The 26486-nt window shown below is 47.1% G+C and overlaps 6 protein-coding genes across 9 annotated transcripts in view; 4 read left to right on the plus strand and 2 right to left on the minus strand.

Moving 5' to 3' along the window:
- LOC121592175 (protein FAM13A) overlaps window positions 1-4909 on the plus strand; it is a 39417-nt gene extending 34508 nt beyond the window's left edge. For all 3 annotated transcript variants that reach the window (XM_041913554.1, XM_041913555.1, XM_041913553.1), the window contains one exon: window positions 1242-4909. In XM_041913554.1, coding sequence (XP_041769488.1) covers window positions 1242-1973 — 732 coding nt within the window. In that variant the 3' untranslated portion in view covers window positions 1974-4909. The remainder of the gene's footprint in view (window positions 1-1241) is intronic.
- Window positions 4910-4928: 19 nt separating this feature from the next.
- LOC121592177 (1,2-dihydroxy-3-keto-5-methylthiopentene dioxygenase) lies at window positions 4929-6043 on the minus strand. Its single transcript, XM_041913557.1, has 4 exons — window positions 5730-6043; window positions 5459-5664; window positions 5269-5365; window positions 4929-5205 (listed from the first exon to the last, which is right to left on the minus strand). The coding sequence occupies exons 1-4, from the start codon at window positions 5850-5852 to the stop codon at window positions 5080-5082; spliced, it is 552 nt and encodes a 183-aa protein (XP_041769491.1). The 5' UTR covers window positions 5853-6043; the 3' UTR covers window positions 4929-5079.
- Window positions 6044-6617: 574 nt separating this feature from the next.
- On the plus strand, window positions 6618-17063 carry LOC121592180 (transcription factor dcp-66). The gene is made up of 10 exons (XM_041913562.1): window positions 6618-6768; window positions 8512-9526; window positions 9612-9822; window positions 10002-10103; window positions 11105-11209; window positions 11295-11529; window positions 11724-12046; window positions 12098-12614; window positions 12693-12809; window positions 12894-17063. The coding sequence occupies exons 2-10, from the start codon at window positions 8679-8681 to the stop codon at window positions 13031-13033; spliced, it is 2598 nt and encodes an 865-aa protein (XP_041769496.1). The 5' UTR covers window positions 6618-6768; window positions 8512-8678; the 3' UTR covers window positions 13034-17063.
- Window positions 17064-17646: 583 nt separating this feature from the next.
- Window positions 17647-18425, plus strand: LOC121592179. Of its 2 annotated transcripts, XM_041913561.1 has the most exons (3): window positions 17647-17904; window positions 17985-18162; window positions 18244-18425. In XM_041913561.1, exons 1-3 carry the CDS (start codon window positions 17797-17799, stop codon window positions 18285-18287), a joined length of 330 nt encoding a protein of 109 aa, XP_041769495.1. In that variant the 5' UTR covers window positions 17647-17796; the 3' UTR covers window positions 18288-18425. The 2 variants fall into 2 exon arrangements, with proteins under 2 accessions (XP_041769495.1, XP_041769493.1); XM_041913559.1 differs by having other exon boundaries at window positions 17650-17904; window positions 17985-18425.
- On the minus strand, window positions 18417-19345 carry LOC121592178 (NADH dehydrogenase [ubiquinone] 1 alpha subcomplex subunit 5). Its single transcript, XM_041913558.1, has 4 exons — window positions 19275-19345; window positions 19157-19199; window positions 18855-19016; window positions 18417-18769 (listed from the first exon to the last, which is right to left on the minus strand). Exons 2-4 carry the CDS (start codon window positions 19175-19177, stop codon window positions 18581-18583), a joined length of 372 nt encoding a protein of 123 aa, XP_041769492.1. The 5' UTR covers window positions 19178-19199; window positions 19275-19345; the 3' UTR covers window positions 18417-18580.
- A 97-nt stretch (window positions 19346-19442) lies between these two features.
- LOC121592176 (F-box only protein 33) lies at window positions 19443-25838 on the plus strand. The gene is made up of 8 exons (XM_041913556.1): window positions 19443-20778; window positions 20938-21093; window positions 21192-21299; window positions 21374-21485; window positions 21574-21966; window positions 22473-22550; window positions 22622-22855; window positions 22936-25838. Exons 1-8 carry the CDS (start codon window positions 20354-20356, stop codon window positions 23074-23076), a joined length of 1647 nt encoding a protein of 548 aa, XP_041769490.1. The 5' UTR covers window positions 19443-20353; the 3' UTR covers window positions 23077-25838.
- Window positions 25839-26486: the final 648 nt, after the last annotated feature.

Here is a 26486-nt window from a genome sequence, read left to right on the forward strand (position 1 = left end):
CACAAATTGGTTGTGTATTTCCGTCCCGCGTATCGTTTTGCTATTCGATTCCGTCGTCGCATGCACACGTACCAGTTTCACCTCACCAGCCCATGGTGCAGCGGATGATGTTCCACCGATCCGTTATCGATTGAAAATCAATCTTGTCTCACTTGCGACAGTTGATCTCTTGACCGAACACAATCAACAATATATGCTGGCGAATGATGGTGGCGGTAGTGATCGCATGCCAGAGCGAAACGAAAGCTCCTCGTGGGCCCGCCACGGCACACTGACGGAAGTGGCCATTCCTCCTCCCCCACCGTATCTCGGTCCCGGTTGACTGATACCCTTTCGCGGCTGGCACAGTACGTGCCGCCGCCCTCGTGCTGCTGTGCGGTCAACCCAACAACAGGCGGTTCACTAGAACGCGAACGGCACTCGCAAGAGCGGAAACTGAAACTTGTCGCTCCCCCATCAGCCTTTGTGGTTGTGAGTGCGGCAGAATTGAAAATAGAATCTGCGACAGTTTTTTTCCCCTGGGATTCGTTCCCCCGTCGGCTGCCTTTTCCTTTCGTCCAATCCAATTGTGGTGGACGGTTTGGTAGAGAACCTTGAACTTTTTTTCCGCCTCTCTTTGCCGCCTTCCACTCATTGTGTGTTTGAAGGTGGTAGGGAGTGTGTTGTGAATGAATAGATCAATTCAGCCCAGCCAAATGGGGAACCAGGAAGACCATTCGGCTGGTGGAGCGGCTAGTGGACAAATGAAAATATACACACCATCACCATCACCACCCATCCCATCGGAGCAAACTCTTCCTATTTGCCTACATAAGGGCATGTGCAGTACAGTGCGAGAGCTGGCAAAATGGGCACAGTGGATGGCAAAGCCAAGGGATGAATGATGGCGATGGTTGAACAAGGTTTTATAAGATAACTCGTTTATCGCACTCGAAAGGAGAAGAATTTATGACGCGCGCGCGAGAGGAATTCACTGCGATGGCGCGCGGCTCGTCTAATCGTGTACGTGGAAACGAATAAACATGAGCTTTATTGCGGGGGTTTCTTCGTATTTCTTGCTTGCAAAACGATTGCACTAGGCAAACGAAAGACACACCTACCATTGTTTTGTTTTGGCAGGGAGATGATGATTTTGCTGCTTTGGTCATCTTCATGTAGTCAGCTTCAATATTAATAATTATTATATTTCCTTTCCACTACTCTCGAATTAACGTGTGTTTTCCCCGATTTTCCTTTTCTAGCGCCTCTCGGAGAAACGCGACACGGAGCAACGGAGTGAAAATCTGGAGCTACTGTCGAACGAGCAGCTGACGGAGGAGAAAGCCTCCGTCCAGCGTGCCCTGCTGTACCTCGAGTCGATGTACGGTCGACCGGCGAGCCGCGAGGAGCGTGACGCGGCCCGACCCCTGTACGACCGCTACCGGCTGATCAAGCGGCTGGTGAACCGTGCCAACTCGATCAGTGGCCCGTGCGGTGTGGCCAATTCGCAGATGCCAACCATACTCGAGCACGAGGCGCTCGCGATCGTCGGCACCACGACACCGTCCACCGATATCTCACCGCCGTCGGCCACCTCCATGCTGCAGTCGCCCACGGACACGATGACCACGCCGAGCAGCAGCAGCAGCCTCTCCGCCAACCAGCTGCCGGCGGCAGACGATTCCGAAGGAACAACGGCAACGACGAACACCACCAGCACCGCCGGCAACACGACCAGCAGTTCCGCGACGGAAAACATCCACTCGATGACGGCGGATGAGCTGTGGCAGCATTACGACGCGACGCGCGAAGAGAAGAAGGAGCTGCGCCGCACGATCAAGGACTTTGAGCAGCAGTTCGAGGAGACGACCGGGCGCAAGATGCTGAAATCGGACCGCAAATCGATCGAGGACACGTACGCTCTCTACAAGCAGAAGAAGGCCAAGCTGCGGCTGATCGATGCGCTCTTTAAGAAGCAAATGCAAGCCGTCTAGGAGCCGTCGCTGCGGTCGTGCGGGATTTGAACTATGCCGGGCCGGTTTTGGTATTATTGTTTTGTAGTTTATGCCGGCAAAAGACCATGTTGATGTCGTATGTTGATTATGATGATCACAACACGCTGGTGTCTTGCGCAGATGCCGATCCTCACACCCTGTCGAAAACAGTTGGCAAACGAGAAAAATAACGAACCGAACGCGTACCCAAAAGTGAAAACTTAATCAAAAACACGAATCTTTCCCGGCAATGCGCCGACGCACGGGCTTTTTAAGGATATTACATGCACGGTGGTGCGCGGTTGTTACAGCTCGTGCTTTTCGTTTTCGTTTTGCTGATCGTTTCAGTTCTGCGTTCTGCTTCTTCTTCTTTCTGGCTAACACTAGGAAGCGGTTGCTACACCAGTTGCTGTACTATTTCACTGTTCATTAATTGTATCGCAAAGCAAATGAGAAGCTAGAATATCGAAGAAGGCATTGAAAATGCGAAATAGGTAGTAGGATTACATAAACACAAAAACACATACACACACTGTTGGCAAGAAAGAAACTTTCTAAGCTCAACACACACACACACACACACTCACATATATACACAAGCAAACCGATGGTTGGCAAACAATTAGACTGCTGCTGTTGTTGGTTTTAAACACAATATTATGTTATTTTCATCGGTTCGTTAGTTTTTCGTAAGTTTGGAATGAATGTTTTGTTTGCGAGTTTATTTTCTTTCTGTTTTCATTTATTTCGTTTCACGTGGTGTCTATTAACTGTTAACTGAACTATTAGAAAGACTATTGCATTGTTTTTAAGTATTTTTACACACAATGCGCGGCGCCCCCTCTATAATGGGGAGCTAGGCAAGGAAGGTGAGGAACGGGACGAGTGAATGTGCGCGCGCGCGTGTGTGTATGTATATTTGCGTGTGTGACTGTATGAGCAGGAGAGAGAGAGAGAAAGAGAGAGAGAGAGGAAGAGAGAGAGAGAGAGAGAGAGAGAAAGGAAGAGAGAGAGAGAGTGAATGCAAGAAGGATGGAGCGATACAAGCAAACAACGCTAAAAACAAACTGTGGTACTGGTTTTGAGTGGCCAAAAGTGGCCAACAGCAGAGATGGTCAACAGTGCGTGAGGCGAAACAATACAAAAAACGCTGTTTAGTAAGTAAAGAAAAACCCACACATCCATACCGAAGCAGTACAAACACGCGCTGCAATCTTTCAATAGCATGAATGAGAAGAGCATAAGAATGTTGAGAAAACAATAGATAAAATAAGGTGAAAAAAAGGGACATTAAACACACATAGGAATAAGGGGACATTAAACACAAAAGATAAGAAAATAAATACAACAAACATACAAAAAGTAAACAAAACAAATGCATACAAATACATTTTATAGCTCAATAAGAGGAAAAGGAAGAAAACAGTTGAGATTGGGAGCAACTGAATGAAAGAAAAGAACACAAACACACACACACACCCCGAGACACGATACAACAAAATGGAAAATGAACTCGTGATGCAAAGAAGAAGTAAGAAGAGGAAGAAAACAATGGAAACAAAGAACAAACAAAATCTATATACACATATTTACAAAATTAAGAATACGAACGCTGTGCGCGTGTGAGCGATCGCGGACGAAAAAGAAGAAGAAGCGGTTCCAAATGCTCTTTTTTTCTTTGGAAAACCTTTGATAGTAGATTAGCAGAAAGATGGGTAAAAGGAAAGCGGGAGAAACATTGTTCGAAATCGTTGTTTAATTCGCTTTTTTTAATTCCTACACAAACACAACTGGTTATTTGTTTTTTCCAATTTATCATTCTACCCGGACCTACCGACCGAGGTAGGAGAACGGAATGTTATAGGAAAAACAAAAATACTATCATCACATCACAAGTTCACATAAGGTACGATAAGGAAGAACAATAGTTAAAGTACTAACACGTCTATTATCCACTTTACACACATACAGAGAGCACACTGCTAAGTGCTCCAGTAATAGAGAATCCTTTTTTAACTGGTAGGACAACACAGAAACACACACACACAAAATAGGGCTCCAAAGGGTCTGTATCTTATCTTCCGGCATACGAAATCTAAGTCTACTCCATACATCAACCTTAACCGTTATACAACACTACATCAACACTTATCAGCAAACATAACCATAGGAAGAGATGGTATGAAGAGAGAGAGAAAGAGAGAAGTAGGGCTAGAGTATATAAAAAAAAGATTAAAGTAAATTACGAAAGGAGGGGGAACGCTTTAAAAGGATCCACGATTCACTCATATATTGAAAATGATGGTACACATTGATGCAATTATGGTTTTTGCTGTTTTGTCGCGCTAGGCATAAAAGAAGAGAAGCGGAGAGAAACAAAACAAACAAACAAACAAGCATGAAGACATTTCGTGTTCTGCATTGGCATTGGCGTTTTTTGTAGCTCTTTAAAAAGCATCCAAGCAGTAGTACACACTTATTATGAATTATTATTATGATTATTATAATTATAACGATTACCTTTAATGTACGATCACTACCAGCGCTCTAGTGTTCGAACGCGGTGACGGAAGCATTACTGCTGTGTGATTGATGATGGCCACGCGGTGGCTCCGGAAACCCGCAAGCGGCCATGTTCGGATGTTCTCTAAGAACGATGATTTATGAAATGTGAATCCCGGGAAAAGGTGGTGATGATGACCGTTGGCTGGCGTTTTGTGGAGCATGGACGAATACGGTGGTAGATGTGTGTGTGTGTGTGTGTGGCCACTCGAAGAAAGAAGCCAAGTAACATGAACGATAATACAAATAGTAAGTAAAGCATTAACATTATTACGATGTAATGGGCATGTAATGGAGAGAAACCGCGTGCGAAGCGAGAAGAATGGTTCTACAAGAATAAAACCCGATGGTGTGACATAATATTGAAAGGTTAAGTAAGGTGGAGTGCATTCGTTTCAATGGCGCTGGTACGTCCGAACGCAACAGTGTTGCGGGGAATGGTATAACATTTATTAAACAAATTATTGCATTGAATGCAGTTGGATTTATGGAAGAAGAGGGTGGTTAACAAAATCAGATCGTATCATAAAAACGCAGGTAGGCATTACGCGGCGAACCCAGCTTCCAACCGCTTCAAATACTCCTTGCGACAGTCCATCTCGTCTGCTGGACGGTTGTACGGCAGCCAGACCGGTTCGCCAACAAAGTAACGCTTGGCTTTGATGTAGTTCTGTAATGGCAATTGTATTGCGTGTTAATTTTCTGCCCCGTCAGTCCCCCTCTAGGGTATTACCTTCATGTCCAGCGTGAATCGATGATAGATTCCACTGGGAATAATGATCAAATCGCCGGCAACGACCTCGATCCGTACCCATGCATCATCCGGACCACTAAAATAGCGGGAAAGGACGATATTAAAAAAATAAAACCCTTACTCAAACCAATCCGCCCCACCCCAGCTCACACTCTCATTGATCACTCACTTGCGCACGTCGAAGTAACCGGAACCATCCAGCACCAGCCGGATCTCCTCGTCCGTGTGCAGATGCTCGGTGAAGAACGACTTCAGCTTGTTGGCGTAATCGGGCAAGCACGCCTCGGAGCAGGTGATTTCGTCCTCGTAGGAGTAGCCCCGATCGTTGCGGATCTTCCCCAGCACCCCGTCCGTATCGTACGTTGGAATGTTAATCTGCGAAAGACCACCGTTTTGTGAAGGATGGATGTATTGGCTTCCGGCTTGTCGCACTAGCTTACCTTAAAATATTCCACCCCGGTGCTCTTGAACAGCTCGTCCAGCGTCAGGAACTTGGGCGGATCGAGCTGGTGCTCCAGGCGCTGATCGGTCGGCTCATTGTCCATAAACCAGGCACGCACCATTGTGTGAGCTAGATTTTACGAGGGAAAACAAAAGCAGCAGCTTCACGGGCGATGAAATTGATAACTGGCGAAGGAATGTGGCGCGCAGGTTCAAAGACGCGTTTTTTTTTTTTTTTTTGTTGGTGCTGGCTATTGATAAGAAAATTGGCTGTAAAATTGTTCTTTCCAGAATGCTGTCAGTTGAGAGAGGTGTTTGTAAACACATCATCAGACAGCATTCGATCGCTCGATCATGCGGACAGTTTCATGCTTTCTTGAGGAATGCATAAATTATTGCAATAATATGATGATTGCTCATTTTAAACATATTTTTTACTTAATTGTATCGATCAATAAAATGGAATTTGTTTAAAATCGTAATTAAAACATATGCTCACTGTGCCACCAAGATATATACAGATAATGCGTTGAAGTTTGACATTTACATCATACCGCCCGTTCGAGCAAAGCTGCTCGAGTTGGCAATCTGCAAAAAATCAATCAAAAAATAAATTGAAAATGCTTCATGTTGCGAATCATTCCCCTATTTTTCTCTTACTTTATTTTTTGTTAAAATAAACTCTTTCCAAACCTACACCGTGTGCGCGCAACTGCTCGAATGTTTGCTATGTATCGCCCCGCCGGGCCCAAACAACAAAATGCACGCCGCACGCGCCGCTGTCAAACACGCGACAATGCCCAAGGTGCGCACAGAGCTGTCCCGCCCCACAGCGGGAGCACGAAATTGTTTGTTGAGCACGCCGAAATGAAGGAAGAAGAGTGAGTGGCGCTGTGTGTGTGTGTGTGTCTGTTTTTTCCTTACGTCGCTCGGGCCTCGCTCATTCCACCGTGCAGTAGAGGTGTATTTTTATTGCGAAGAAAAGCGTACGCGTGTAAACCTAGCGCGCATCGCTATCAGGAGTTGTGCGAAGAGAAGGTGTGTGTGTATGTGTGCGTGATAATATCGCTGCCCCAAGTGCAAGTGCGTGCAACGGGGCAAATCTTCCCCGTTCTAGGCTGTGTGTTGTGTGCCGAGCAAAAGCAGAAGGGTTGTGCGGCGGCGACGACGGCGGCGGTCCCTGTTGTTGTGGAAACCAAAGCGCACTAAAAGTTGGACCTAGTGCGGCTGCGAAACAAGAAGAAAAAAAACCTCCCGAAACGAGCCCCCTCGCCACGAAAAGGTCCATTGAACGGGGCGCAGGGAAGGTGCAGAAGTGTGAAACAACCGTGAAGGGGTGGGGGAAAAGGAAGAATCTCCGACGTCTCGTCGATATCTAGAGCACACCGCGCTCGACACACACACACACACACACACACACACACGCATGCACGCACACACATCAGCAGCGGAGTGTCAGTTGGGTGCGGGTGCGCGGTAGCCAGCGGTGTTGTGCACAAGGGAAGAGGGAGGGGGTTAGAAAAGTTGACAACCGAAAAGTATCATGGCGTAAGAGAGAAACACACACACACAGTAGGCGAGCAAGCAGCAAACGAGTAAAAAAAAAGGTTCGGTGCGTTTTAAGGGAAAAGGTTTCCAGAGGCTTTTTGCCGCCGACGGAGTGTCCCTCACTGTGTGTGTCTCTCTCTCTCTCTCTTTCTCTCTTCCAAGCTCTCTTCATCTCTCGGTTCCGTGTGATTGTGCGTGTGCGTGTTTACAAATGCTCGATGGATTGTGGATTATTGCATTCGGTCGTTCATTGATAAAAGGCCCATCATCTTCATCGTCGCCCCGAAATCGTGTGTGTGTGTATGTGTATGTGCGTGTGTGTGCAGTAGCAGCAGTGTGGCTGCTTTTCCGGTTTGTCGGATTTTTCGGCCACACAGCCCCGTCAAGAGAAAGCCCAACAGCCCGACAGTGGTTGCTAGGTACACAGGGGGAGGGGATGCGGACGAGCGCGGAAGATATTATAGAGTGACTATGTAATTGCAGAACACCCCACCGCCCTGCATTCCACCTCCCCCAGTGCTGCCCGCTGCGTGTCTGTTCCACCAACATTCCTTCCTCCGCTCCCTGTCCCGTTTCCTAACCTTTCCGCTGCGGGTGTGATTTGTTGGCAGAATTTCGTGTGATGATAGAGAGATAGAGGGCGCGCGCGCTTGAACCCCGATGGATAAGGTGGTGCTGGTGTGTAGTTCTTGGTGTGAACAGCGAAGAGGAATAGGAGAAGGGAAGAGAGCGGAAGAGGAACACCAGCGCAGCAGTACCCTTTGCGTCGCGTTGTTGCGTTTGTGCGTTTGTGTGTCGCTGCTGGTGGGGAATGGGTGGCCACGCATTGAAGACACTAGCCAAGAGGAGCAGGCGGTGAAGAAAGGGATGGTGTGGCGATATGAATGGAAAACGTAATCGACTTGTGTGTGTGTGTGTGTGGGGGGGGGGGCTCGGAGGGCAACCATGGCCGTGGAAAGCAAAAGCGAAGAAGAATTTAGTTAATTTTTGGTCTAGCCATTACAAGTGCATGTTGAGGAGGGGGTGGGGGAGAAGTGGTGGTGCGGGAGGCTTTTCCCGTCACACAGTTAGTTTTGCAGTGCAGTGCACACACAGCCCGGTGTTCCGTGCGCGTACCCCTGCGTGTGTGTGTGTGTTTGTGTCTATGTTTGTGTGGCTGTGTGACTGTGTGTAACGGGAAATTCATGTTTTTCATCTTCGTTTTCCTTCTCTCGTTTTCTTATTTAACATCAGGTGGCAGTTTGTAAAGTGTTTGTATGTGTGAGGAAAAGTTTTAGTCATTAAGAACGGTTTAGAGGGAAGAGCAGTAAAAGCAAAAAGGACACACCACAAAGGCAAAAAGTTAAAAGTGAAAATCCGCACGGCTCCTTCCGCCGCCTTGTTCCGGACGACCAAACAGAATGGAGCGCATGGAGGTGGACGATTCGGCCGTGGTCGACCTTAGCCTCGGTTCCGGGCGCTCCTCGATCACGATCACACCGTCCACGGCGCGCGATCTGCGTGCGCTGGCGAAAAACTCCGGCCTCACCATCACGCCCGCCCTGCCGCCCGTTTCCGCCTCCCATCATCACGGAAGCAACAGTGGTGGTGGTGGTGGTGGAGGTGGTGGGAACCTAGGCAGTGCTATGAGTCCGGGTGCTGCTGCCGTTGCTGCACCACAACAACAACAACAACCCCCACCACCGACAATGAGTAGTGGAGGAGTAGGAGGTGCAGCATTGGGAGGAGGAGAAACGGGCAGCACATCGCCCATCCCGGGGCGGCGCGTTCTGCGACCCCGCACGGAGGTGAAGTCGTACGCGGAAGTGCCCGACATCGTGCTGCTGCCGGCAAAGGTGAACGGCCGGTCACAGAACGGTAGTGGCGGCGGTGGCGGTACCGGCAGCGTCACCACCGGGCTGTCCGAATCCGAGGACGAGGAGATGCCGCCGGTCTACCCGATCAAGGAGCTGACGGCGGCCGAAATCTGCGAGCGCGAGCGCGGCCTGCGGAAGCTGCGCGAGGAGCTGCGCAGCGAGGAGACGAAGCTGGTGCTGCTGAAGAAGCTGAAACAGTCGCAGCAGGTCATGATGAAGGAGAACCTGATCGTGACGCCGAGCAACGCGAACCTGTCGAACCCGCTGGCCGCAATCCCGGCCGCCCTGACCAAGGGTTCGCTGAGCGTCACGCCAACGAACGCCGTGCCACTGCCAGCCCACTCGAAGTCATCCTCCTCCTCCTCCAGCAAACCCATCTCCAACCCGGTCAAGTAAGGATGCCTTTCCTTTGTATGTGCGTGCGTCTCTGTATGATGTTAATAACATCCCTGCTTCCTCCTTTGTCCACTGTTTCAGCAATCGAGGCTCACCGTTAAACATTACGCCGGTGCCGAAGGTATCGCTCACCCAAAGACCGTCCCTGCCGGGCGGCGCTACGCTAACGCCGAGCAGCCCCGGCCAGCGGTTGCCTATCGGGCTGAGCCGGGGTGCGTCCAATCTCATCATCACGCCGTCGGTGACGATCACGCCGACCAACGCGCCCACCGCCGCCATGAAGCAGCGCAATGTGAGTCGACCGCGAATGTAATGTTCATTCCGGTCCCAGTAGTAGCCCCGTCACAGTTTCGTCGGGCTCTATCAAGAACGGTTTCACTGAGCGGGTGTGGCGTGGCGAACGGATAACGAACAAGCGAATGATTGGTTCTGTTTTTCTCTCTTTTCTTCCCACATGCACTCCACGCTCAGAGCCAGAATCTTGGGCAGCTTAGCAGCTCGGTATCGATCACACCAACGCCACCGATTCCGGCCCAGATCAGCTGCACGACCGTGGAACCGGTATCGCTGAAGGTGAGTAGACGTGGGAGAGAGATAGAGAGAGGTTCACAGGTTCTGCATTGATAAGTTTTCACAATTCGTTGAAAAAAAATGGTTAATGAGTGCTAAGTTGATAATTTTCATTGATTGATTAGGAAACAACGTGAAATGTTCCATGGTGTGTTTAATTGTTTTTACATCACCACTTTTCGACGTGCTATTGTACGACCGCCTCTGTGTCTTTGTATGATTTTGGGATTTAAATGACAACACTACACACACCCATCGGGTGAGGCAAGTGAAGCATACGCGACCTGTTTACACACGGAGGAGAAGGCCCTTATCTAGCCGTGTGGCAGACGATCGTGACATTTGGGGTCATCCGGTACCAAACCGTTGTTACCCTATGTAGGGTGCAGTTTGTTTCATTCCGCGCAACATAACACGACCGCTACGCAATCGTTTCACTGAATCGCCCTAATCGCGTTGTCGATCGTGGCTGGAATTTGAGTGTAATGAGAGCTCCCGGAACAAGCGGAGTTGATTATCGCTTTGTATGATTTTTTGGTAAATCAATCCGGGCGGATCGTGTTGCAAATTTTCAATTGCAAATGTAACCAAACGACTCATTGTTTTATTGGGATTGGTCCTCTGTATAAGCTATTTGCAGAATAATATTTTTTTTCAGCAATTATGACAATTTTTATGCATGACGTAATGTTTGATATATGCACCCAAACATTTACAAAGGAAATACTAAGACAATCAAATAATATGATATGCAACAATAGTTTCTTGAATGATTGGGATGTGAATCATTCCTTTTTTCTACGTGCATAACTAAACTTCCTTCGCGTAGATCTCAATGTCTATGCTGTGGAATTCTGCTTACGCTTGTAAGCGACGCATAACAACTCACTTACAGCGATAAGACGAAATGAGTCACCGAAAGATAAGCAGTCGTCTGCAGGGAACCGGCTACGATGTGACAAATTCTAATTTTGCCTTATTTTCCCTTTACTCGACTATTACAGCGCGATCGCGATCAATCGACCCGCGAAGACCCGCAAAGCCAAGCCCAACGGCAAGCGTCCGCCAAGCTGGCACTCCGGAAGCAGCTAGAGAAAACATTGCTTCAGGTAAGACAAACAACCAACCAACCAACAATGTGATTTTTGGCGCTGTGCAATTCAACCATATCCATCTCTCTACTATTCCGAACAGATTCCACCACCCAAGCCGCCACCGCCGGAGATGCACTTCGTGCCGAACCCGAGCAACATCGAGTTCGTCTATCTGCTCGGGCTCGAGCACGTGGTGGACTATCTGACGAAGGACAAAAAATCGAACCCACCACAGCACCCGTACCGGTGCGCGCAGTGCAAGATCGACTTTACGCCCGTGTGGAAATGGGAGAAACAGGGTAAAAGAGGAAATCCCACTTTTCAGAACAGTCCAGGTTTTGTGTTGTTTCCTTTTTTGTCGCCATCAAACACCCTCGCCATTGCCGCCACCCGTGACTAAGCGTGGCGAGCGGGTGCGATGGTTTTTATGTGTCGAAGCGCACGAAAGAACACACAAATGATTGCTAACGTTTTTTGCTTTGTGTTGTTTCCCCATTTTTTCTATTCTCTCCCCCCACGCGGCACACAGTTGGCAAGGATCCGAAGGTCATCTGCGAGCAGTGCGTGACGAGCAACGTGAAGAAGGCTCTGAAGGCCGAACATACGAACCGTCTCAAGACGGCGTTCGTGAAGGCGCTGCAGCAGGAGCAGGAAATCGAGGCCCGGCTGGCGGCCCAAAGCAGCCCCTCGCCGGTCGACATCCATCCAACGCCCTCGTCCACCCCGGGACTGCGCGAGCAGCGTGAGTTGCGCGAGCTGGAACAGGCGCAGCAGCAGGCCCAGCAGGCCGCCGCCCTGCAGCATCTCCAGCAGCAGCAGCAGCAGCAGCAGCAACAGCAGCAGCAGGCGGCAGCAGCCGCAGCAGCAGCGGCAGCGGCCGCCGCCCAACAGGAGCGGCAGGAGCGCCAGCAGCGCCAGAAGGAGCAGCAGGAGCAGCTGCGCCAGCAGCAGGTACAGCTGCAGCAGCTACAGCAGCAGCAACTACAGCAGCAGCAACAGCAACAACTTCAACAGCAACTGCAGCAGCAACAGCTGCAGCAGCTCCAGGAACAGCAGCAACAGCAGCAGCAGCAGCAAAGTCGCCATCACCATCTGCACCAGCTGCATGCGGCCCATCTGCAGTCGCAGGCGCCCTCAAAATCGAAAACTCCCACGCCGACCCCGCGCCCAACGCCCACACCACCGAACCAGCATCAAACACCGCCACCCGCGTCCAGCTCCCGCTCCAGCCGGCACAGTGCGACGGCAAACGCGACGGCAGAGGCTGCCGCCGCCCAGCTAACGGCGCTGGCCGGGCTAGGCGGGCTGGGTCAGCTCGGCGCGCTCGGCAACTTCGGCAGCCTGGGCAATCTGGCCAACCTCAGCAATCCGACGGCAACGGCGGCCGCCGTCCAGGCAATACAGCAGCAGTTCTTTAGAGGTTTGTGCCGCCTGCTAAATGCTAAATGAGGCACCATATCCACTAAAGCCCGCCCTTCTTTGTTTCCACCGTTCACAGGACTGCAGCAAAACCTACAGGCCGGTAACCTAAACATGAACAGTCTGCAGGCGCAAATGATGCAATTTTCGCCCCTACTGTACTCCTATCAGCTGGCAATGGCTCAAGCAGCAGCGGGTAAGTGCGGACAGCGTATCCAGTCGAGATTTAACCCGTCAAAACAAATGATTAATCATACACTTTCATCATCGTAACGTACAGCTTCGTTATCGGCCGCCGGTAAGGGTTCCTCGATAGCCGAAATGCAGCGTGCGATAGAGCTGCAGCGTCAGTATCAGGAGATGATGTCCCAATCCAACCCTGGGCCGAGCAACAGTAGACAAAATAATTGGAAATCTTAAGCAAAGCAACCCGCTGGAGAGACAAAGAGAGAAGGAGAAAGCGAGAGCGTGCGGAATGGTCCATTTGGGCAAAACAGTGATGGCAACATACAGCAGCAGGCAACTTTGGGACTTTAAGAGCAAAAGAAGGCGCCATGAGCGTAATGTGACTGCGGCACTTATGCTAACTGATGCAAATGACGTTCGAGACGACTTCCGTCCGAATTTGTCGTCTTCGCCGATTGTATGCCAATGGACAACCGCACGCACACAGACACACAAACACACTAAACCCAAACAAAAAGGACGTAAATTTCATGCAGAGAAGGCTTCTTCGCCGACTGGCCGGCAGACTGACTCTGGCTGGCTTTAAATGCTATGAAGGTCAAACGATGAGAGGCGGCAAACATAGTGAGTGCTGTTTTAGTGATAAGCGATTCTTTCTGTTTATATGTTTTATATCATATTCTTTTCTTTTTTTTTTGTACAATGACGATAACTAAGATCGTACGCATTAGGACGGTAATTTTTAGATAATTTTGTGGCTAGTTGTTGTTTGAACAAAGGCAGAATTTTGTTCGCTCACGTTTCGAAGAACGCAAGTTCACACTAAGGTACTACTACTACTAAACGACGCCCCTCCAAATTACGCGCCAGCGACAGAAACCCCCGTAAGAAATCGAACTAAAAAGCAACGCGATCATCATCCCGTCCCGATCAGGTCGATTCGCGTGTGATAAAGTTAGCTAGAGGAAGGTGTGTCAAAATGCACCTTTTTACAGTCACTTTTTGGCAGTTTAGGGAAAGGCACTCGCGGATTGGCCTTTACCCATCCCATCCCTTCACCCGTCGTTGGTGCTGTCGTGCGTATATGTGTGTGTGTGTGTTTTGTTTTGCGTGTGTAATGCACGTGCTTTGCCTTTTGATAGCGACGATAAGCTTGTGTTTTCGTTTTGCCACATTTAAAGTTTTATTCAGCTGCACACTTGAATATCAATGTTTGATTTTTCCACTAACAACACACACACACATATATATGGAATTATATACTATTAGGAAGATAATTAGGCACCATGGTTTGCAGTGGCTTTCTTACTACTAGTACTACTACCTAATACTATTAGGGTAAATTGTGTTTATGCGCTTTAAGCAAAAACACACCCAAGTGAAAGGGACAGGTCGATGATAGTAGCAAGGCGGGAATATTGAATTTGATTTTAAGTTTAAAGTTCAAATCAAAGTTTTTTTGTTGTTGTTTTGTCGAATAATGTGACTTGCTGCTAAACCACAGAGTTGCGTATAATTTCCCATACTGGAGCTCTAGTCTGTGTAAAATGGCTAATTTACAGCTGTTTTAACTTAAATTTAGCACAGCAAGACCAATTTCTAATCACTGACCATTTTCCTAAAAACACTTTGTGCAGGAAAATTGTAATTTTGAATCCAACCAAATTGCATATCTCGAGGCACAAGACTTTGGCACTTTTGCTGAATGTTCGTTTGGTTCGTCAATGACAGCATCGAAATACGACCAAGTTAAGCCCCAATCTGACTGATAATACGTGGTTCAGGTTTATTCACAGCAGGACACCCGAGTTCTGCGTGTGAACGGACTGCAAGAGCCGCCGGGGCACTATTTGTTTCACAAAATACTTCGTTTTCATAGCTTCTAAAAGACTCTGTTTTGTGTTTGAACGTGCATTGGTGACAGGCAGACAGGAAGGTGTAATAGCATTAAACATCCAACTGTGAATTATTCCTAATATCGACCACTACGATACGAATAGACTATGGGAGACCTCGTTCTTCCTACATTCAACACACTCTCATCTTTATAGAACAATAGGATGATTCTCTGTGTCTTTAAATTTGTTGAAAAAATCAAAAGATTGTTTTGTTTTCCCGTTCCTCCTTTTAATTGATCCAAACCAAGCTTTTTTTGGTTGCTTTTATAGCTTTATAGCCCCTCCTATTGTACATGCCAGGATACTTTCACATCTACCTTTTAGTTAAAACATGTGCCTCTGAGTGTGTGTAGAGTGTTTTTGTTAGGTGATAATTTCCCCGCATCCCCCCACAATCTTTTGGGACTTTTTTCTGTTCTGTTTGCCCCTTAACACCTGAGTTTATTCCTTTCGTTTCAAGCAATATGTGCTGAATACACACATAATATCATGAGAGCGTTTCTACGTAAACTTACCTACCAAATATAAAGTAAACCATCGTAACTAAACCTATCCTAACGTAATGGAAGGACATTAACACACAACACTTTTCTGCTGACATGCATCATTATTACGATAATAATGATGATGGGGCTAAGCATATGATGGTTTAGCTGCGACATTCGAAGCAATGAGGGATGAAACAAATTCCCAATCAAATAACAAAACAAATCTTCTTCCCCCCGCCGCACCGCTGTCCCTTCTCGTCAACTGTAGGGAATGTGGTCCCGTTTCTCTAAATTGCAAAATTTGTGATAAACTTTTTGCGTTCTTGCCTGGGAATACATTAGAACCGGCACACACGGTGCGCGCTCTGTGCAGGAATTATCGTTTGCTCAATTATACACATAGAGAAACTCGAGACGGAAAAGGGTAGACAACGGCTACGTAAGGGAAGGATGGTTTATTTTTATTAAGTATGCAAAGATCTGGGACACTCGAGAACAAGAACAAGGAGTAATAGAAGTAATAGAAGATCGTCTTTTTGGAAAAAAACAAATAACCGATCTTGCACCATGAACACATTGATGCTTTCTTTTTGCACGCTTGTGCAACAGTTATGAGGTTAAATAGTTTACGTTAGTTAGACTTTTTTTGTGTACAAATGTGTTTCGTTCTGTATTGCCTTATCAATTATAATTTCATCTATATGACGTTTCATAGCCCGTTTTGTTGAAATGTGGTTCATTTTTACGACTAGTTGTTTTCCCCCTTTTTTGTTTGTTACCCATTTTACAACAATGGTTCATGGTGAACGGCCACACAAAACTTACACTGTGAGAGAGGCATGAGAAGGAGGTAACATCAAAAGTAGCAGCTATGCAAGGATAAGCTGTATTATGTTTTAAATTCAACGGTTTTCTTTTCGAAATGATGCGTCAATACGCTTGCAAAAAAAGAAAGTAAAGCAAAAACAAAAAAAAAACAAACCAACAACCACAACAAGAAACAAAACTAAAAACAAGAGAGGTTAAGTTAGCTTAAAGTTTAGACAAAAAGAGAAAAAGGTAAGGTGGTAAGCGCGTGTAATGTAAGGATTGGATGAAAAAAGTTTAACAAAAAAAAGAAGAAGATGGGTGAGACATATTTTAGGCAAATAACAATAACGAAAACAATTGAATAAGATGCTACAGTAAACGTGTAAGGCTCTACTGTTAGGATGGAAGAGATGTGGTATAAGATATGATAAAACAAAAAGGAAAATGTGAGCATGTGTGCGCGCGCTAGAAAGTAAACGCGAAAAGTATAAGGGAAGGCGAAAAATTTACAAAGAAATTCTAAGTAATATTTTTTAAGTCTAGGCTAAAAACGAATTTTGGTGGTCGTAAGGAAACAAAAACAAACAAGCAAAAATGTAAGGGATGGAGAAAAGCGTGTTTTGCTCGAAAAGCGGTGTGAGTTTTTTTTTCTTCTATTTGATAGCTTGCTTGAGAAAGGACCGATCGAGGGCGTACGGTAACGAAGCCGAAGGGAAGAAAGTGAGAGCAGCAGGAACATGGTGTGCGGGACGGACTAATCAAAACCACAGTAAAGAGAGCAGGCAATTTAAAATGCGCGAAACATGAAAAGAAACCTTTCTCTTCTCCTAAAACACACAAAATTAGGCCTTAACTTTACTTGTGTCACACAGTACCAAACACACAAAGTGGGGAATTCTTTTTTTTATTCGAAAACATAATGGCAATATTTAGAAAAAAGTCCTCTTATTTCTACGATTGTTTCGATCTCGCCAAACAATTCTAGACAGCAAATGACAAAAATTAAGTACAAACTATGTTTTCATTTTTCGGATCTGATTTATATCCTTCTCATACGTTTTGGCCTTTTAAAATACTTTGTTTTTGATTGTTTTTTTATGTGGTATGTGTTTGTGAAAACACAATCTCTAAATTGTTTAATATATTTTCTGTTAAATTTCACTCCCCCAATACACAGTTTGTGTATGGTGTATGGTAGATAGTCCATAGGAACGTTTCCAAGCTAAAAGAAAACCATACGCAGGCAGGCAGGTGTGTAAAAGCAAGACACAAGCAAAAAAGAACGAAACAAAACCGACACACGACTTGACTTCAATTTTGCTATTAATTATCAGTAACACTGGATAATCGATATAAACGAAAAAAAAGAACACTCGAAAGTAATAAAACTACGTTTTTAGTTACTTTACTACAGTTGAAGGGCATTGTAAATGTTGAGAAAGAACAAATGCAGTGACACACATTCTCTTGAGTCGATCAACGATCGTTCCCATCGATCGACACTGTCCGATGGTTTTTAAATGATTGATACGTTTGCATTTCTTTCGCAAGCAGAACTCCCGTTTTGAGCTGTTTTCAACAAAAGCACGATGCTGTGTGTACGTGTGGGTATGACGAACTTGTTCCCCCGATCGATGATGATGATCGTCGTTATCAGTAAAAGAATGTACAACAAACATTCCCATACGCAGTCGCGTCAATCGTGAGCGATCGAACGGCGGTTGTGGTTGTGTTCCAGTAGTAATTGCCCAGACAGTTGCATTTAGATCGCCCCCCCAAAAAAACGTACTTCTTGCAAAACATGAAGCTCAATTTTAGTTTACTACTGCTGTACGGTTTGCTGTTGACGCTGGCGCGCTCCGCCGGTCACGCAAAACCCCTGCACGAAGGTGACAGTCAGCTGATAGCGGTAAGGCGGTGACCCTTTTGCTGTATTACGAAGGGTTCTCTTCACTAACCCCGAGACCGATTTTGCTCCCCTTCCCCCAGAGGCTGCAGCGATACAAGCGACAGTTTTCGCTCAACTTTGGCGCCACGCACGAGGATGGGTACGGGACGGACGTGAACGCGGAAGCGATCGCCAGCCTGTGGAAAAGCCAGAGCGGCAACACCAAGCTGGACGGTTCGGCTAGCTACACGCAGCATTTCGGCGGCCTTTCGGGCGATGGTAAAGCGCGCATTAGCGGAATGTTGACTTTCTCGCACGGTTACTGACACGTGTCGTCCTTTCGTCACTCTCGGGTTGCAGGACGAGATTACCGGCTGAAGCTGAAGGTAGTTTTTACTCGCTAGGTTACCCTCTTTCGGCTATGACGGTAGGTCACCAGAAGTTACCCAGGGAATGGAAAACAAACCGGTCATCATGATGTTGTACCTTGTAGCTACTAAGGGTATTAAACTCCCACACACGATATCACCGTGTTCCTTATGGCCGCACGTGTTGTTGCCTTTTGTTGTTTTTTTTTTATTTACACGCCATATGCGACCCTAAACAACCGATTTTGCATTGCCTACAAGTGTGTGTCTCTGTGAGAAGAATATTGGTGTGGTGGAAAAGGGACGAAAGAACACCCGCGGGGCGAGATTTACTTCAGCTCGGGCAGGTTCGCCGGTGGCCAGGCCCACTGGCTGGCCGGTGCCTGCTTAGCCAGCGGTTCCCAGGGTTTCCAGCCGAGCATCTTGCGCGCGAGCGTCAGCTCGTTTTCTGCCTGCACGATCAGCTCCTCCACCTGGCCACAGTTGATCTTTTGCTCGATTTCACGCACATTCGGAGTCTGAGTGGACAACGGACAACAAAATAAATGAGAATTGTAACAAAAAGGCGGTTCATCGGTCCACATCGCACATCGGGTTGCTTACCGTGGCGACCACCTTGGCACGCTCGGATACGATCTGCTCGGTGTAGCGTCGGTAGGCCGCATCCTGGGGCATCTTCGAGACGGCACGCAGGATCTTGTTGTACAGCGCCGTCAGCGTGTGGTGCGGATTCTTGGCCACGTGCAATCCGGTCAATCCGGTAGCCTGCAGGAGAGATGAGGTGCAAAAGGTGTGAGGTCCTTTCCATTCCGTGCCGGTTTATTTGTGACATAATCAGTGCAGCCTCTTTCGTGGGGACAAACCTATTTGTACTGCCCAAGGCTTATTTATGCACCTTTACCTACCTTCTTGATAACGCCGGCCATTGCGGAAGCTTTGCGTAAGTGGCTAAAAGTGGAAAAACAAACGTTAATAACAGTTTGGAGGCGAATTTCGCGAATAAAAAGCCCACAGCAATCGTACCGAGAGTGCTCGAGACTGGGAAAATAATATTTTCTTTTTCCTCACGCGACAAACGTCAGCTGTTGACAGCTCTACGCAGCTGAAGCCGCGACTATACGTCGTCGACCTTCGTTGTTGACGTTTGTGGTGGAGGAAAAAAGGTCGTAAAATGACGTGAGGTTTTTTTGTGCAAAAAAGATAAATAATCACAGTCTCGCGTTTTGCAGTGGGGCGGTGGGTTGTGTTTGTGTGTCTCGCTCGTAATTCTATATATCACAGCTAAGCAGTTCGGTAAAAGCTTTATTTCAACCAAAATTACGCAAATCGCTTCATTCGCCTTTCCGACTCGAGTGCAGTACCAACAGCAACGAAGAAGTGGTGTGGCACAAAGAAAACGGGAAAGAAAAACAACAACAAAGATTATCGCTTCTGGGTAGAGTAGGCGAAAAAGGTCGGAAGGTGCAAAGAAGGGAAACGAAGAAGAGAAAAAACAACAAACACTGGTGTTTGTGTGTGTGTGTGGGTTGTATACCAATCCAAGGGGTTCGTAACAATTTGCTGCGCGTTCAATTTGCTTCCTGCACATTCATTGCACGGAAGCAGCAAATCAAAAAGGAGAGGGTGAAATCGGGGGTGTGTGTGTTTGAAGAAAGCGAACGATATCAAATACAACCAGCCCGTCGCATTCGTCGAAACAAGTAAATAAAACCCACAACGGAAATCGACAGGGTGGGGTGGTGTGCGAAAAAGTGAAAAACCACCCCCCCACACACCCACAACAAAACACACACTCTCTGCCTTTTTTCACCCGTGCAGTGTGGTAACGGAGTGCACACACACAAACACACAGTCGCCTATTGCTTCAAATGCTGCCAACGTTCGGCTACTGTGATGAAATTGTAGAAAGTGTTACCCAGCCAGCTTGTATCGCGATACAGCAAATTCTGTCGCTCCGAAGGGACAACATCCCTTCCTGAAGGAAACAGTTCTCGTACACCAGTGCATACTGCTGCTGCTGCTGCTGCTGCTAGTGGTGGTAGTGGTGGTGCATCGTGAAAATTGCGTCGTACTACTACGTGCACTGCTGGTGGAAGCGTTTGATGGGGTTGTGGCGGGGCCGAAGGGAACGACGGGCAGATCCTACCACTACGCCTCCGGAAGCGAAACAGCAGCAACGTTCACCTATAACGACGACAACAGCGACAACAACCACAGCAACACCTGCAACAAAGGGCGAACGTCATCATCGATCCGAGAAGGGTTGTTGCATCGCAGCGGCAGTGGCGGAACCGTACGGTGGTGGTGAGGTGAAAGCTGTGACCGTATCGCGTCCCGATCAAGGGCATTTGCAACGTGCTGGTGTTGTTGCTGCTCCGGGCGGTCCCAGCGTGATGTGTAGCAGCCCAAACTGGGGCCAGCTGCCTGCCCTTGCGATAACGAACGTTTTCCAGCACCTGGACCATCCGGATCGGTTGAACGCGTCGACGGTATGCTGGCACTGGCGGTCTGTGATTTTTCAACCAAGGTAAGAGGCCTACTGGGGAAGGAGAACCGGCAGGGGAGATAAATTGCAAGTCGTTCACTTTCTCCTACATATGTACATCAATCTTGTCGCATTTTTCTTTCCCCTCGCAACATTACGCAAATAATTAAAATGTTTTTTTGCTTTCCACCCGTTTTTTAGATTCTTTAAACGCATTCAGTTCGATGTCGCTCGTGAGCAGAACAAAAAGAATAGCTTCTTTTTGCAAAAGCTTGCTCATATCGTAAGCGAGGCGAAGGTTACGTTTGATTCCTGCAATCTGTACGATGTGGAGCTTACTGCGGAAATTCTATACAAGTAGGCGGAGCGAAAAAAACAAAACAAAAATGCCCAAAAGTGTCAAAAGGATAAAAAATTTGCTTCTGCATTCTTTCTTCTGCATCCCTGTCTTTCAGGCTTAGCAAAAGTGCTCGCCTGCTCAGGCTTTCCATCCTTCCGAAGTACGCGACCCTAGTTACACCGGGTCGGTTCTATTCCGAGGAAGAATGGAACTACATCCTCAAGTAAGTGTGTCTCGCTCATTCTTTGATATGTTGTTTATAAGCCGCTTTTGCTATAAAAATGATAATTCTTGCAGGCTCTTTGTTCAACCACTGATAGCACTGCTTAGCCGCAAGAATCCACCCCTGCGGGCGCTAGATTTGGGTTGTTCTGAAATTCTTGCCCTCCATGCATCGGACTTTCTGACCGTGAGTGGTGTGAAGCCGCCGTCCTTCTTTTCATCCAGTGTGTCTTTATCTTCTTTTGCCTTTTTTATTTTATCGCTCCTCATTTCAGCTAACCGCAAAGCCGCAACACCTTGAGCGGCTCGCCTTTGCCACCGTGAAGCAAGATCCGGGCCACTATCCGTTGGGTTTGATCGAGCCGCCGCTGCTGGAAAAATGTACCGCCCTGCGTGTGCTCTCGCTCGACTACGACAGCCTGTGCGATGAGGTGCTGCAGACGCTGCAGCTTCTACCGCTGCGGCAGCTGATCGTGCACGTGCACGGTATCGACGAGGACCACTTCGGGCTGTCCGAGGAGGCGTGGGCTAGCTTTCGCAACAAAAATCCCGAAACCGAGCTGCACCTGACGCTGGTGTGCGCGTACGAGGCGGTGGAAATACTGCACACCCACATCCTGCGGCCGTCGATGCCGCTGACCCATCTGAAGGTGTTGTTCTGTGAGAAGGTATGGACTAGTGATGGGAAAAATGAAGATTTCGTCGGAATCGATTCCGGCTAGCTCCGAAGTTTTCTGGAATCGATTCCGGATAGTAGGTCCGTTCCGGAATTGGTGCTGGAATCGGCTCCAGAATTGGTTCCGGAATTGGTTCCGGAATCGGCTCCGGAATTGGTTCCGGAATTGGTTCCGGAATCGGCTCCGGAATTGGTTCCGGAATCGGCTCCGGAATTGGTTCCGGAATCGGCTCTGGAATCGAAACTGGCTCCGGAATCGGTTCCGGATTCAACTCTGGAATCGGTTCCGGAACCACCTCCGGAATCGACTCCGAAATCGGAATCGATTCCAGCATCGGAATCGACGCCGGAACTGATTCCGAACACGGAATCGGAATCGGGCAGATCCGATTCCGAGCTCCCGCCACTCCCGCCACTAGTATGGACGGGTGGATTGGAGACATTAATTTCGAACAGGGCCGGATGTGTTGTGATTTAAATTTTCTTTTCACTTTTTAGATTAATTGCGAAGCTTTGGAATACCTTTCACGCTTTCACAACGAGACCCTACGCAGCTTGATCTGGGTTGATTCAATGGTGAATATTAGAGTAATTTGATAATTGTAATACAATCACTTTAACACTTTGTCCCTACCATCCATTGGCAGCGCATTGAGGAGTATCGCAACATCATGGAGCTGGTAATGCACACGGAGCAGGACCCGCTGGTGATGATGGCATGGCGATGCAAAAAGCTGCAAGAGCTCATCGTGCACGGGTACGTGCTCGATCCGCACAATGTCGTCGGCGTGGCGCGTTTGCGTGGCCGCGAGCTGCAGGTGCTGGAAGTGTCCGGCATTCATCTTTCCATCCCATCCGTCATGGTGTCACCATTTATCGAGGTATGCGAGCGAGAGAGATAGAGAGAACCTACGTGATTTCCCTTGATATTTATTGCTTTGCTGTTGTTCCTCATTTACAGGAAATTAGTGCACAACTTGGCCGAAAATGGTGCCCACTGGATGCGAAAACACTTCCACCCGCTCTCCGGTTCTATCCCGTGTCGGATGAGGTACGTGATCAGTACATCTTAAAGTATATTCGCAAGGACATTATGGAGTAGCGAGCGCGCACACACAGCGTCCCCAAAAGCGTGCCCCCTACGCGAGAGCGAGAGAACAGCAGGGAGCAGGGTTTACATTCTACATTATATTTCGGGGGAGTTTTTTTTCGCTAGAGTGCGCGACCGCGTGAGAAGGAAAGCGCCGCTTTACAAACCAAACAGTGCTATTAGTGAGCGCATTTCGAAAACATTCTCCTCCACGATACTGAACAATGTGCCACCACCGGAAACCAAGAACGAGGAGGAGGAGTACGCGTTACAGTTCCAATAGTCAAATAACGTTCGTTTGTTTTTGGCTCTCGGGGGGCTGTCTGATCAATGACAAAGACCCCCCACAGCGCTAGAAGATGTTAGAAGTGCTATTGCATCGAACTCTAACGTGGCGAAGAACGGAATGAAATCCACCATCGAAGCCGATTTCGAAGGAAGTGCGCGTACCGCTACGCAACCGAGTACGGAAGACTGAGAGCTTTAAAAACCACCTAGAGAGAAAGAGAAAGACAGAGAGAGAGGAGTTGATGATCGAGTAGTATTCACACTGTCGCTGTGCATAGCGTAAAAAGCAAGCCTACTATTAACAGCAACAGCACCAGCAGCAGCAGCAGAAAAATCCGCTGATACAAAACGGGTGTAGTGTGTTATATCGAGCAGCAAGGATATCGGTTTAGACAACTTTACATCGTTTATTTTTTTTTTACAAAAATGCTGTTTTCCCCCGTTTCGTACAACGCATGGTTATATTTTTTCCCCACAAAATGCGAACGATTCACGTGGAAGCGGCCATTGATCATACACACACACACACACCCCAACTAGAAAGGAAATAGTGAGGATTTATTTATACAAAGTAATATATTTTAGAAAATCAGCTAGAGCTAAGGGAAATACCCCACAGTACGAGCAATGACGTCCACAATGATTGGCAAAGCAAGGCCTAAGCAAGCTGGGAAAGCATCCAATAACGATCAACGCGTATCCTGCGTGCACGGATCCTCCAGGAGAGGAGCCATAGGACCGATCGTATCAAAGCAATGAAGATCTCTCCAGTAACATGACGTGGGAATGACGACGAACCTGTGTGAACAGAAACAGGGCGTCGCAACTAAGGCAGTCCACCAAGCACGAAAAGCAGCAAAACCAACGTGTGGTGTTCCGTGATGTGTGTGTGTGTGTGTGTGTAAAGAGTTTATTAAGCCTGACACTCTTGGGTAGGGTATAGCCGCAAAAAAAAACACATTTCGGCTGCAAAACTTGCCATCGGAAAGGATGAGGGGGCGCCAAATAGCAAAACCAAACCACAGGCAACACGCAAAACAAGAACACAAACCCGCAACCAATCTGTGATGATAATTACCACTTTTGTGTTACTCTTAGAGCAGACCCCAGGCCGGACGGATTCTTTTGGTTCCTTTGGTCAGCAACGAAAAAGGGAATTTACGTGTATTGTTTCGTCTTGTCACACACCGCCTCGTAGCGGTAAAATAGCGGAAGGCAGATTTTGTTTTCATCATCGCAAAATGAACCTTTATTTATTGTAGCGTGTACGTTATTTGTTTAAAAAACAAAACATTCGATGTGACGGATTTATTTGTGTTGCACCCCATAGCCAAAAAGAAACATAATACGCATTAGTTAGAGACAGTCCACTGAGTACGTGTACACCGCCGTTCACATAGTTTGATTTGGTCTCGATCGATCGATCCGTAACCAAAGATCGTCTGTTGGGCGGTCGGTTTTAAGTAATTATTGTGCAATTTCTTGCGTTCCAGCGAATCAGGAACCACTTCATCACAAACTGTTGTACAAAAATCTAATCGCCCATCTCAATCAATCAAGTAACTAAAGGAAGAGAAAAAAGGAATATCGTAAAGTGTTCCAGCTACACTGTGTGCCCAAAAATAATAATGGAGTCAAAACATCCTAATCGGGTTGAAGAAAAAGCGAAGCACTATTGTAACACAAATATTCAAAACACTATGGAACTGAAACACCTCAACCTAATGCGAAACTAGACAGTACACGTGTTGGGATGGGAGGTCTATTGCGACCATAGAAGTGAGTTATTTACGAAGCTATAGCTGGCTGGCCCACTTACAACGCTGCAGGCAATCTCAATTATTGTATAGAAGAGAGAAGAAATCATGAAACAAAAACCAAAACTAGCAAAAGCTATATGAAAACACCATAAGCCGTCCTACAGTGAAGAAGAATGGGAAAATGTGCGCGTATATTAACGAATTGCGTACACAATCAGCAAACGGTTGCTCGACCAGCTAACAAGATGCGCATAATATCTAAAAGATTGAAAGCAGATAAAGATTGGAACAAGCTAGAAGAACGACGAGAAAGAAAAACATAATAAAATTAGCCAAATAAACAATTAAAGAACTGATGAAGAATCCAAAAACAAAAACAGAACAGAAGAGAAACATTTTAAACAGAAGAAGGGAACAAAACAATGTCGGTTACAACAAAGTGTGCCTAAAAGTTAAAAAAGGACAAGCATAGTGAAATTACAGTAAAGTAAACTAGGAGAGCACAGATGTGTGTAACGGTAACAAACGCCCATAGTGTTGTAAAACCAGCGCTGCTCAAGAAGAGGAGGACGGAACACACAGTTATTCCGCTCAGGCTCAGAACAACTGAAGATAGTACACACCTTAGGGATGCCGGATGCGAAACGGCGCAACATCAAACAAATAAGCTCTACGAAATGAAACTTACTTTTACAACAAATAGTTTAAACCCGGTTTTGTTTAAAAGACAAAAGCAAAACACTACTCTCAATCAGAGCGAGCGAGAGAGGAAGCCCTACAGTGCAACCACATGCAATGAAACTGAAGAAAAAAAAAACGACAACAAATTCCTTTTACATAAACAAAAAAGAAACCTACATCTGTGATACTATCGAACATGGGGGAAAGGGTTGAGAGTAATAATCGAGAGAAAGCAAAAACAAACAACAACAAAAAAGACGAGAAATGAAGATAAAAATATATATATAGCACGAGAAAAGAAGGTTTTATGCTAGGTAACCTTCCACCACGTGCTCGGAACGGGTTTCGCCGTAGGTCCCCGGCTGAAATCCGTAATCATAGATTTCAAGGCTATAAACGATAGGCTATGCACCCTGCGCATGCGAGGCAAATTTTTTAATATAAGCCTCATAAACGTTCACGCCCCTACCGAAGATAAAGAGGAAGAGGAGAAGGACCTTTTTTACGGCCGCCTCGCTAGAACTATAGATGCGTGCCCCAGGCATGACCTCAAAATCATCCTGGGGGACTTCAACGCAAAAGTCGGTAGGGAGCCAATGTACCGCCAATACACTGGCTGTCACAGTCTGCATGAGCACAGTAACGATAATGGTAGTAGATTGGTCCAGTTCGCCGCAGCGAACAATCTGGTTG

This window comes from Anopheles merus, chromosome 2L (genome assembly GCF_017562075.2).
Source record: "Anopheles merus strain MAF chromosome 2L, AmerM5.1, whole genome shotgun sequence".
Classification (NCBI taxonomy): Eukaryota; Metazoa; Arthropoda; class Insecta; order Diptera; family Culicidae; genus Anopheles; species Anopheles merus.